We start from the raw sequence: 13,216 nt of genomic DNA on the forward strand, positions 1-13,216 counted from the left end.
CCAGACGTCCAGCCTGTAGCTAGTCACTATACTGATTGAGCTATCCCAGCTCAGTACTACTACTACTGATAAAATATGGTTAAAATATAGATTTTAAAAACAAAAATTTAATAAACTCAATCTATGACTTTACATTTTGTGTTAGTTATTTCTTACTTCAAAATATTTATTTACATTTCTCACTTATGACAGAAAAAAATTCTTATAAAACAAACATGAATGAAGTGTACAGTGTGTCCGTAAAATAATGGTGGGGTAACAAACAGTCATAGTTTTGGAACAGAGCAAGATAGAGACATGAAATAAACGTCAAAATAAAGAGTAACTCTCCAATTTTTCGATACATACACAGGTTCTAGCACAAGCGCATGCGCCCTGTGTTACAAGGTCAATAGCCGCGTGAAGCTTATTAGTCGCCATGATTACGATGCAGAGGAAGGTTCAATGTGTTTTGTGGCTTGCTAAGTTTGAGTCAGTTACACTTGTTAGGCGTGAATACCGTCGTGTGTTTAATGAAGAACCACCACACGAAAATAACATTCACTGTTGGGTCAAACAACTCAGAGAAACAGGCAGCCTATTGAAACAGTCACGTCCAGGATAACCATCAGTGTCAGACGATACCATAGAAGCTGTGCAAGCAAGTTATCTGCGTAGCCCGAATAAATCAGCGCGGAAGTGTTCTGTAGAGTTAGGCGTTTCAAAAACAACTGTTCACAACATTTTAAAGAAAACAAATTCGTGCGGGATTACCTAAACCAAACATTTCCTCAGCGATCGGTCGGACGAGTAGGGTGGATAGCCTGGCCTCCACGCTCTCCAGATCCTATCCCTATGGATTTTTATTTGTGGGGTTATGTGAAGCAACAAGTGTTCTCTTTCCAAATAACAAATTTAGACCATTTGAAAGAACGGATCACTGAAGCTGTTTCATCTATCACACTGGATGTTCTCGGTCGTGTATGGCAAGAGCTTGAATATCGTCTTGATGTCTGCAGGGCCACTAAAGGAGCGCATATCAAAATCTACTGAACAGGTAAGATTCTTGGAGAGTTTCTCTTTATTTTAAAGTTTATTTCATGTTTCTATCGTGCTTTGTTCCAAAACTATGACTGTTTGTTACCCCACCATTATTTTATTTTATTTCATATAAGTGCCCACCATAAAATTATTCAACAAATCAAATTTAAACATAATCACTTTTTTATAAACAGCTCATTACATCAAAGAGATACACATAACTTAAAACGATTTTTTCAAGTTACACATATTTTCCTTAAAATACTTTCTGATTCAATAAATAATAAATAAGATACTGTTCAGAATTGGCCATAGTGAATGAAGGGGCAGCCTTAACTAACCTGGTGGTACAGGCCTTTAAAAATTACGAGATGATTACAATTACCGACATTTATCAAGCTAGACGTGTTACGACAATGAAACAACATAATATAAGTACAGACATACGTCAAGCTTCGTTTACGGGTTTTTAATGCATGCACCCGTAGTTGTGACAAACGTGATATTAGAATTCATTCTATGCACACTGTACTACTGTGGCACTGATTTTGGCAATAGCATGAGATTCATCCCTGTTAATTGCCAAGGACTGTGGCATAGGCTGACTTACTTGCAGGTATTATCCTGGAATTCACCTACAGAGACTGAGAAAAGCCATAACAAAGCCTCACTCAAAATATCCAGTAATGTAGCTGAGATTTGAACCACACAACTCACTATTTCTAATAACAGTTATAACGTTAACCAATGGTTGCCATATTTCACAATTTAAATTTATGTACGTAAGAAACATACCTGTTGCTGGGCTGTCAAAGTGACAACTTGATTGCCTGAAGCCAATGATGAAGCGGCTAATTGAGCCGAACCTGTAATTTACACACTATTAAATGGGTCTTATCACAGAGAATATAAAGAAACTGTTGAACACAGAGCATAAGCAAAAAACAATTTGAATTTTACAATTCACTGTTCTGTACAGGTGAAGAGTACAGGCATACCTCGTTTTATTGTGCTTCGCAGATATTGCGTTTTTTATAAATTGAAGGTTTGTGGCAACCCTGCGTCGAGCACGTCTATTGGCGCCATTTTTCCAACAGTATGTGCTCACTTCATGTCTCTGTGTCACATTTTGGTAATTCCTGCAATGTTCTTGCATTGTTTCTTTAGACATAGTGCTATTGCACACTTAATAGACTACAGTATAGTGTAAACATAACTTTTATATGCACTGGGAAACCAAAAAATTTGTGTGACTCACTTTATTGAAATATTCGCTTTATTGCGGTGGTCTGGAACAGAACCCACAATATCTCTGAGGTATGCCTGTATTAATCATATAACACTTGAGGCTTTCGCTGCAACTAAATGCAATCAAATCATCTCGAGCGACAAGCCGCGTCAAAATAAATTCCATTCAGTATTAAACACATTAGCCTGGCTAACATTTTGAAAAACTAAAAATAAGTACATGTATATGGTATTCTGAATAAGTTGAAAGGTAATGTAAGGAAAGTTTTGTAAGAGGACTTATTATTAGTGCTTCCTAACTTTATCCCTGATTCAGCATCATTTTATATTAATGTTCTTTTTTTATTCAAAACCAAAATAGCAATTATATTATTCTTTCCAGTAATAACAATTTAGAGCAGCATAACAGTATGGACTTATTACATAAATAGCATTAAATCATACAGGAACAGATGCTGCATGAATTTTCTATGCAAATATCTTGGGATGAGAGCATATTTATTGAAACATGTCAGACAGCAACTCCACAAACTAACCATGATAAAAACATTCCTTTGTTAGCTACATGACTTATAGCAGTAATTCTTATCAAGTCAGAATTATCAAGTAACAGTTTATTTGTGAGCATTCAGAATGATGTTCTATATATTTATAAGCAATCAGAAAACATTTCAGCATATCAGCATGTTTGCAGGGCAGACAGTAACATTTCCAGTACACGTTTCAAAAGGAGCAGGGAAAGAGGAGAATTTTTTGACCACCTATCAACTTAGCTGTGTACAGTAAAACAGAGGAAAATAAAAGTGTTAAAGAAAAATGAAAATTACAGAAGGAATAACAAAATAACCAGATACTAAGGAACACATTCTAGAAATCAGAGCTTCCAAAGAAGGGAAAAAATATACCTATTTGAAGGTTACTACATGCCTATATAAATGTGTGCAGCAAAAACTTGAACACGCGCTATGGCACATATTAAAAGACTAATGAGAGAAGAGATATGGTTTTTTAAAAGTGGAGTGCAACAAAGCAATGGGCTGGTTACCCAGCAGCCTTGAAGATGAGAACAGAGATTGTTCTCGAAACGGCAGAAGATATATTTTATTCACCTTTCAGCCACCTGATGTGGCTTGTGGCCCGAAAGTCTTTCATCAACTTCAGTTGCCGCGAAAGCTTCAATTTATACATGAGGGTATACAGATACCAAAATGGGAACATGTTACAAAAGATGCCACAGAGGGAGAGATGATAAAAATAATTTGATAAGGAGCCGTTGAAAAACAGAGACAGATCGAAAGGCTTGGTTGTCAAAACACAACTTAGAGCAGAAACATCGTAGAAAGAGGAAGAAAAAAATGTAGATTGTTACCTGTATTAGCAGTGGCCATCTTGAGAGTGTGTCTCTGAGTACTGACAATCTGTCGTGCAGTCAGTGTCTGTTTATTTCCTGCTGTTGACAGTTGATTAGCTGTTAAAAGACCTCGTGGCCTCTGCACTCCCACAAACTGGATACCACCACTATTGCCACCCTAAACATATACGCATAACGGATCAATACAACTACAAACATTTATGTTAATGTTAATTTTAGTACTTGACTTATTATTACAAATGGTGTACTAAGAAATACATTTGCTGTAATTATGATGCACCAAACAGACTAATACACTTATATGTACTATATAGAACAAAAAAAATCTAGGGAGCATATCAAATGTTTGTTGACTGATTCAGTTATTTACAAACGCTATATGTATTGTAGAAATTATGTAGTACTAAATGAGAAGTGATCGAATTACAAATGAACAATCAGGAGGGACACAAGAAAACCATAAACAATCTGAGGCAGGACAGACAATTCTTGGCTGAGCTCTATAACCCTGTATGGGTCTTGGCCACCTTTTTTGAAGTTTACACAATCTATTTAGACATTTGGTAGACTCCTTGGACGAGTGATCAGCCCGTCAAAAGGCCTCTACCTGTACACTGGACAGCACAACAAAGAAAGACACGGACAAACATCCGTGCCTAGAGTGGGATTTGAACCCGTGGTCTCAGTGTCCAAGAGCATGAGGCCCACGCCTCAGATCATGCAGCCACAGTGACCAGGAAATATATATATACATACATAGACATATTATCACTCATCAATCATAGTCAGTGGTATATTTATTTAACATTGCCAGCAGCAGATCAGACTATATATAGCATCGAATGATAGAATCATTAATAATTAATTGAAAAGGGAATGAAAGGAAGCAGTTACGGTATAATCTAAGGTACTATCCTGGCATATGTCTTGAGGGACCAAAGAAAACCATAGAAAACCTCAGTCACGACAGCCAGAATCTGGGACAACCCAAATATGAAGCAGGAATGTTAACCACTCAGCCACAGTGACATTTTCCCTATATCGAAATTCACTAAAATATCAAGTTAATGTATTCCACTTTTTCACTCATATAAAGAACACTAAAAACTAAATTTCTTCTCAAATATTCATATAATTTTAGTGAAATTCTTTGTTTTGGGAAATTAAAATATGCTCAGAGTTTCAGAATGAATAGATTTTTTTTTCAAGTTTCCACTCTATGAAAATCAGAAACACAATCAGCAAAAGCAAAACTCACTTGTGCTAGTGCGACTGAGGCACCTGGTCCAGTAGCACGAATACTTTGCTGACTCAGATTTTTAACACTAGATGTCATAAGCTGAGCTGAAACTGGAAGGACACAGAATGTCACAATATGTAACAAATGAACTGAACAAACCCACTTTCTGTGTATAAAAAATGTATATTGTGAAGCAGCTGTCATTCATAAAATCTTCTCAGGCTATCAGCCATGTCAAATGGTTAAACTCTGCCGACGTTTCGAGGACCATCTATGTCCTCGTCCTCAGGGCTATTCAGTGTTGATAGCCCGAGAAGATTTTTTTACTATGAAAAATGTCTTGAAGTAGTGGCATCCATAAACTTATATTTTTTTCCTCTTGTTTTATTGTTCTTTCATAGTGAAAAAAAGCATACTGTTCTCTATACGGTCAAGTCCAACTGAAAATTTTATAAATTTATATCCATTTCTGCCCTTTTCAAGATTTCTGTTGGTATAATGGCATACATTTGTATGTTTGATGACATAAACATAATGTTTATTCTTCTGTGCATCTCTTGTAGCTACATCAAAAATTTCTACTGCAAATGAAGGAAATTAAAACCATAAAACTGCAATAACCTGGAATATTATCATGTGTAGTTATATTTAACATAAAAACTTCAGATTGAGCTGAACTATGCGACCTTTTGTTAGATTGTAACTATATGAACAGTAACAATTTGGTTTACATTGGCACACACATACAGACATACATGTACTCTAATACCATGTTAATGTTTCATGTCTTACCAACAGGTAGAGAAAGCACAGAACCCATACCAGGGGTCGTATTAGTGAGCACCGTAGTTGAGTTAGAACCTGCCGGGCCCAAAGAGGAGGTAGCAGACACAGCGCTAGATGATGCCATCTGTTGGAAGAAAAATTTCAAATAAAAATATAGGCATGACAGAATTTTGTTGGTACTTTTCACGAAAACTGTTAATAAACATTTTTTATCATTCATTAACAAAATTCCGAATTAAATTACATTTTTACTATCCTCCTAAATCAGAACTGACATTTATATTAAATCTAAATAAGATATCACATTTGATCAGCTCAAGTAAATATTTCAAACAAAAGTTAGTTTGCCAAAGCATTTAAATTTGCCATATCCAAACATCCTCATAAGAATTAATATACTACAATTTGGTATGTAAGCGTAGCAAGAGACATTTAACTTTGCTACCTTTTAATGTGTCAGATACAGGAATGGGTAAAGTTGATCCTGCATGTTGCACTACACCATGAAGGCAAACAGACAATAGAATGGTGGTAATGCTCCACACATTGTTAACTTGGCAGTGGTCGGATACGACTCGGCAGCATCATCTCAATAAAATCTTCTTGGGCGATCAGCCGCATCAAATGGTTTGACATGGTTGATCGCCTGAGAAGATTTTATTGAGTTACGTTGCCGTGAAAACTTCAAATCATATATCGGCAGCATCATGTTCGCTGTATAGCAAATGAGTGGGCCCAAGAGCTGGTCAAGATATGGCATGTAAGTGCAGTACAGAACATTTAATTTCAGTACCATTTGCTGCACGCAATATTTGACTGAAGTTGAACAAGCATCCATTACTGTACAGCGTGACATTCAACTGTAGTCCACATGAAGAAATTATCTCATTCACTGAGCTACGAAAAAACATTTTTGTTGGTCTTTATTCTTTCCAGTATCCAGCACAGTAAAAAGTACTAACATGCCCCTTGGCACAGTTACATACCAAACTGTAGTGCTCAAAGGACGCTCGAATAAACTGGTATGAGGTTGTGAGCTGGTGCATATATTACAGATGTAATTATTATTATTCAGTGTTCTGTCTGACGACAGGTCCATTGCTCTGCCCAAAAAGAGATCTCCAGTTTTCCCTATTCTCAGCTTCTCGTTTTAATTCCTGGAACTTCATCTTCTTTCCTTGATTCAGATCGTCGGTTAGCTGTATCAGTCTTCTTCCCAGTCCTCGCTTTCCTTCAACCTGGCCTTCGATGATATCACTCAGTAACCCATTCCTTCTCATAATATGTCCCAGCCAGTTAGCTTTGCTTCGTGTAATCACCTGCAGAATGTTTCTTTGCTCGTTGACTCTCCTCAATACTTCTTCGTTGGTCACTCGATCCGTCCACCTGATCTTCTCTATTCTTCTCCAACACCACATTTCAAAACTCTCCAGGTATTTCTGTTCCTTCTTCCTGAGTGTCCAAGTCTCTGCTCCATACAGTGCAACACTCCATACGTAACACTTCACTAGTTTCTTCTTCATTTCCAAGCCCAACTTGCTAGTGAGAAGTATCCTCTAGTTGACGAAAGCTGCCTTGGCCATGGCTATCCTTGCTTTTACTTCCTTGGTGCATAGAGCATCCGTCATGATTATGCTTCCCAAGTACTTGAAATGCTCCACATTCTCCAGCTGTTGGTTTCCAACTACAACGTTCAATGGTTCTGCTCTCTGTGCTATCCTCATTACCTTTGATTTTTCAATGTTGATTTCCATTCCATACTCTCTACCTGTTTCCACTAACTTGTCCATCATGTTCTGTAATTCCTCCTCTTCCTTCGCCAATATTACTAAGTCGTCTGCATACAGATGTAATACATTTAGATTAATATAACTCCCAGTTGTGATTAGCCAAGAACAGATTATTATATATGATCTGAAGAAATGTCACAAACAAGTAGGATTTGAGGTTCTAACAGCAGTGAATATAAAGATAGCCTTGCTGCCAACATCATCAGGGTCCTGATGATGGAGGTAGCAGGAACCTCTGAAATGATGATAAATTTCAACCAGACTACACAGTGCTACAATTTACAAGACATTTATCTTATGTCACAACAATATCAACACAGTTGCTAACAATCAGAACAAGATACATAAAATGGATATTGACATACATGGTCCATCTCATGAAAGAAGCAACAATGATCGGACTCCACCAAATAATTTTAATAGAGACAGAAGTTTCACCTTCAGACATGCATGGTATCCTGTAATAAACATCCTTAAGCAGTCCAGTGAAACACAAACAAAAAAGCAAAGCCAAGCAAAGCAAGTGCTTAACTCTGCCCACTCACAAGCTAATATTGGCTAAGGCCCAGCCATGAGTCTTGATTCTGGGCAGGTTATGTATCGGGGATATTCGAGATATCCCATCACGTCAGATTCCTAATGATAACACAGATGGTTTGACAATTTGACTTGCCTGGCACCCCAAGAGGATTTTACTGAATCAAGATTATTCTTGTGTTTATGCCCATTTATAATATATTAGGGTCAACAACATGGTAGCAGACCCATTTATCCTAAAAGAGTGAATATTTTGAGTATACATGTTGAAGAAATTTAGAAAACTTTTGTAAAGAAGATGGCAAAAGTGTTATTCAATGTGTTTTGTTATTGAATGACAAAATATGTATGAAGTGAAGCTTCCACGGCGAATGAAGTTGATGAAAGACTCCTGGGTTACAAGCCGCGTCAGGTGGCTGAACAGCGAATTCACAACACGGGAGTCTTTCATCAATGACAAAATATGTTAATCAACAAAGTTTATTAACAATTTTGTTGAACAGTATAACCCTTTGATGAATATTAATGCACCAGTATGTTCAGTTTCAGGGTGTTAGTGGAAAAAGTTAAATGACTAAAACCTAAAATAATCTGACACACATGATCAGATTTTACTGTGACAGGAAATAAATGATGTGGCAGTGATTCTAGGCCATTCATACATCATTCATCAAAAGGGCTGAACAGCATGGCAAACTGTAACTTTCATTTGAAACATTTTCTGAACTGGCGCAGATATAATATGGTGTAAAATCTTATTTCGATTCAATATGAATGCTAGTCTTAACTGGCTACAAAGGTACAAGTTCATCTTTGGCACTCAAATTAAAAAGAACTTTGCATGAGAAATTTAAAGAAAATATTACAAAAGTTTTGAAGCTGAAGAACAATAAATTCATACATGGCAAACCCATTCTTATTTACTTCCAAAATGAGAATCTTAATGAGACCACTGCATTTCTATATATGATTTGAAGCATCCGTGGCGATGTAACTCAATAAAATTTTCTTGGGTGATCAGCCGCATCAGATGGTTAAATGATGAAACTGGCGTTTCAGGGACCATCTATGTCCCCATCATCAGGGTTTCGTCGTTTAACCATCTGAAGCGGCTGATCACCCAAGAAAATTTTATTACATTTTTATATTTTTGTTGTACTGTACATTCCAACAGAATCTCAATGTAATAATTTTAAATAGCTATTGAGATTTCTCTGTAAGTAGTAAAGCCATGCTTACTGAGGTGGCAGTTGAGTAGGTGACTGTCGTAGTAGTGACAGGAACCGTAGTCACTATTACACCCGCTGATGATGTTGAAACATTAAGTGACAGAGAGATAGGTACAGCTAATCCAGGAATGGATACCTGCAAACAAATTGTCCCCATTTTCTGTTGTTACATAGCACCATTCAGACATAAGCTATATAAACTATGCATACTCTTGAGCATTTTCCTTTATCTATTAGTTAAACACACAATGTATATAGTGAAGATATCGCGGCAACTGAAATTGATGAAAGATTCTTGGGTTACAAACTGCGTCTGGTGGATGAACGGCGAATAGACCATGTCTTCTGCCAATGTTACGAGAACAATCTCTGCTCTCATCCTCAGGATTGCTGGGTAAAAAATCTATTCCTTTGTCACGCACTCGCTGATGGATGAGAGCAGAGATTTTTCTCGAAACATTGGCAGAAGATATGGTTTATTCACCGTTCAGCCATCCTACGCTGCTTGTAACCCGAGAATCTTTCATTACACACGACGTTTCAGAAACTCGCTCTGCTTGTGCCATAAGGTGACACTACAAAACCTAATCTATTGAGCCCATTGGACAAAGCTAATCTCAGTCCCCAGACATTACTTTTATCCAATGAACACTACGGATCAGGTCTTATAGTTTTTAATGATGACAGAAGAACAGCCAGCTTCTGGAACATGGATTTAAGTAACAGTCAAAGGAAAATTTCTAAGATTATACATCAGTTTAATAACATACCTTTATAAAAAAACCTTTAGACTAACAGACTAACATGAACATCACTAAAATACATGTATTTCATTGCATGTTTAGTGTTGTCATCTGACTGGTGTATTGTATCTTCTTGTAAAATGAAAAATAAATCCCATATTTTATAAATTTATTCTAATATACGGAGATAACAACGAGAATAATAATTAAGAAAACCTGAGGAAGATCATGGGGCAACTGGGAAGACATCATATTAGACTCAATTAGACATAGCCGTTTACTGTTGTAGCAGAACATCACATAACACTGTGTAGCATCAACTGACAGCGATGAAAATGTGAGGGACATGCCAAAAACAAAAGAAACATGATGGGCAGGCCATGAAGACTGTGATATTTTCCATGACGGACCATTTTCATAAATCCTTGTGTAAATTGTGCACTCAAATATTTTATCATGATAGTTTGGAAAAATGGCCCTAGCTGCACATTACCCACTTAAATGTTAAAGGGGCGACATGAAGCGGTGCTATGGACTGCATCAGGCCCGCAGGCCATACACTGATCACCCCTGTTCTATAAAAACAGGAAATTTCTTGACTAGCTGAATATTGAACTATAACAAAATGCTAATTAATGTTCCTTGATTTAAGATTTTCTCTAATTTAAGGTTCCATTAAAATGATCCAGAATTAATAATCTCACTGCTAATTATCATCAGCTGATTGTTCAAATCCACTGTTGTGCAGAAAAACCAAATGAGTGTTCTTTTGAAAGAAGACTGCATCTTGAATTACTTAGTTTTTCTTGTATATTAAACATTAACAGTTTTGATAAAACTGAAAACATATTTTCATCAGGCAGAATTGCTTTAAATAAATATTCTGCCTTATACATACTTCACAATGTACATAATAAAAGTGTAAAGGCATGAAGCATTGGTTATACGAGGTGCGATCGGAAAGTTTCAAGACTGTGTCAATAGAGGGCAAACCGGATGTAGTACGAGCTTCTGCCGCTAGGGGGTGCGGCCTACATTCATAGTGAATCAGTGTGCCAGCCGGCATCATCGAATTAGCATTTGTTTCTTAGTTACGGGCGTTTTGGTAGTGCATTACACCGACCCTCCTGCGATTTCGGAATGGCGTGTGCATCAAATTTTGCCAAAGACTCGCCAAAACGGCTACAGAAACCTATGAAATGCTAAAGCAAGCATTTGGGGAGTCTGCAATGGGTCGTGCACAAACTTTTGTGTGGCATTCACGTTTTAAAAATGGCCGAACCTCTGTCGATGATGACGAGCGTTCTGGACGACCATCTTCGAGCACAACGCCCGAAAATGTTACGAAGATTCGGCAGGCCATTCACGAAGATCGACGTCGTACCATCAACGACTTGTGCGACATTGTTGGGATAGGCTATGGGACCTGTCAGCTGATTCTAAAGGAAGAACTCCACATGCGACGCATCCTGTCTGAGGACCAGAAGCAGAATCGACTTCTCGTTTGTCAGGAGCTCAAAGATCTTGCAAGAACCGACCCCAACTTCCTTTCTAAGCTCCGTGTGACTTCATCCTCTTCCCAAAGATGAAAATTCAGCTGAAGGGAAGGAGATTTGAGACGATAGAAGAGATTCAGGCAGAATCGCAGATGGTGCTTGACAGGCTGACTAAGAAAGATTTCCAGGGATGCTTCCAGGCTTGGCAGCGGCGCTGGGATCGTTGTGTTCACTCCCAGGGGAACTACTTCGAGGGTGGTGGATGAATTTAATACCTGAGATAAGTGTACGGGTTTTTATAGGCGCAGTCTGGAAACTTTCCGATCGCACCTCGTAAGACTGTTACCACTGCAAAAACCTGCTAAATGTTAAGTGTTTATAATTAGTACTTATTTATTATATTAATGATGCTGTATCAAATGCTGTGATTATTTAGTGTTGAATTAGATGAGCGGATAATTACACAAGCTGAACTGGAAAGCTGTTATAACATACTTAAAGACAATGTAAAACCATTCACATGAATAAAGTGAAGCTTTCACGACGACCCGGGAGTCTTTCATCATTCACACAAAGTAAAAACATGTAAAGCAAAACAGTGACCCTCAGAATAGCTGTCCAGATCAAGATGAAACAAATACCTATCAAAGGTTTGACACATTAACATTTATTAACCATGCATCAGCTGATACACACAACCCTACTCACCACGCATCACACTAACATACCACTAACTATGAAACCTAGTAGTTGAAGTCCACCCAACAGTCCCTTAGTTTGAGGGTTTAAAATCTCCAGGTTATGTTAATATAAATTATCTCAATATCGAGTAAACAAAACCAACAACTATTAACACTATACTAGACACTATTGCCATATGCGTTTCAAGAGGTCATCATCAGTGGCATCAGGGAATTAATACATATAGTCATATAGTAACCATTTGACTATATGTATTAATTCCCTGATGCCACTGATGATGACCTCTTGAGGTCAAAACGCGTATGGCAATAGTGTCTAGAATAGTGTTAATAGTTGTTGGTTTTGTTTACCCTATATTCTAATACACTACATGGTATGCAAAGTTTTAAGATTATCTCAATATCGTAAGTCAAGAAATTCTACACATTTTATAGAATTTGAGGGTTCAGTACTCTGTTTACAACAACCCACACTGGACTGTATCCTCAGTCAGATGAATCCAGTCCAGACACATTTAATTAATATCCATTTTAAATTACCTTCCCATCTATGTTAAGTCTCCCTAGCAGTCTAGGTTTTTAAACTAAAATTGTATGAGTATGTTCCAGCTTCCCCTGTGCATGCTACATGTTCATCTCAACCCCTTTGATTTGATCACCCTAACCATATTTGGTGAAAAATACAAATTATGAAGCTCTTCAATGTGTAACTGTCCCCAACTCCTCTGTTAGTTCTGAAGATTCAACTCAGCATTTTGTACTTACCCTCAAACTATAGCTTATAAGAGAGAATTCTACTGTGGTATTATGATACAAACATAGTACACCATCAAACACACAGACAACACAGTATATATATTAAAATATCATTGGTTTTACTCTACACTACACGTTTCAGCTCAAGGGCCATCTCCAGGTGTTAAAAACGTGAACTTTAGAATCAAGACTGCATATAAATATAAAATATTCAACACAGTTACGGTGTAATGCATTCAACAACAATGACTAAGAAAATACACGTCAAGAATAAAATACACATATACATTACACAGTT

General features: G+C 37.3%; 1 protein-coding gene across 8 annotated transcripts in view; it reads right to left on the reverse strand.

Annotated features, from left to right (window-relative positions):
* The window catches only part of Spt20 (transcription factor Spt20 homolog), a 46,717-nt gene that overhangs the window by 12,619 nt on the left and 20,882 nt on the right, over positions 1-13,216 (reverse strand). For 7 of the 8 annotated variants that reach the window (XR_002544115.2, XR_002544114.2, XR_015534924.1 and 4 more), the window contains 5 exons: positions 9,233-9,358; positions 5,673-5,790; positions 4,899-4,990; positions 3,638-3,797; positions 1,816-1,886 (listed from right to left, as the gene is read on the reverse strand). Coding sequence is in view for 5 of the 8 variants with exons in the window: in XM_022070569.2 (XP_021926261.1) it covers positions 1,816-1,886; positions 3,638-3,797; positions 4,899-4,990; positions 5,673-5,790; positions 9,233-9,358 (567 nt within the window). In the remaining 3 variants the exon portion in view is untranslated. The remainder of the gene's footprint in view (positions 1-1,815; positions 1,887-3,637; positions 3,798-4,898; positions 4,991-5,672; positions 5,791-9,232; positions 9,359-13,216) is intronic. The other variant, XM_022070559.2, reaches the window with a different exon arrangement.

Source organism: Zootermopsis nevadensis, unplaced genomic scaffold (genome assembly GCF_977971745.1).
Source record: "Zootermopsis nevadensis isolate Lab colony 2312 unplaced genomic scaffold, Znev_1.0 Znev_ptg000012l, whole genome shotgun sequence".
Classification (NCBI taxonomy): domain Eukaryota; kingdom Metazoa; phylum Arthropoda; class Insecta; order Blattodea; family Termopsidae; genus Zootermopsis; species Zootermopsis nevadensis.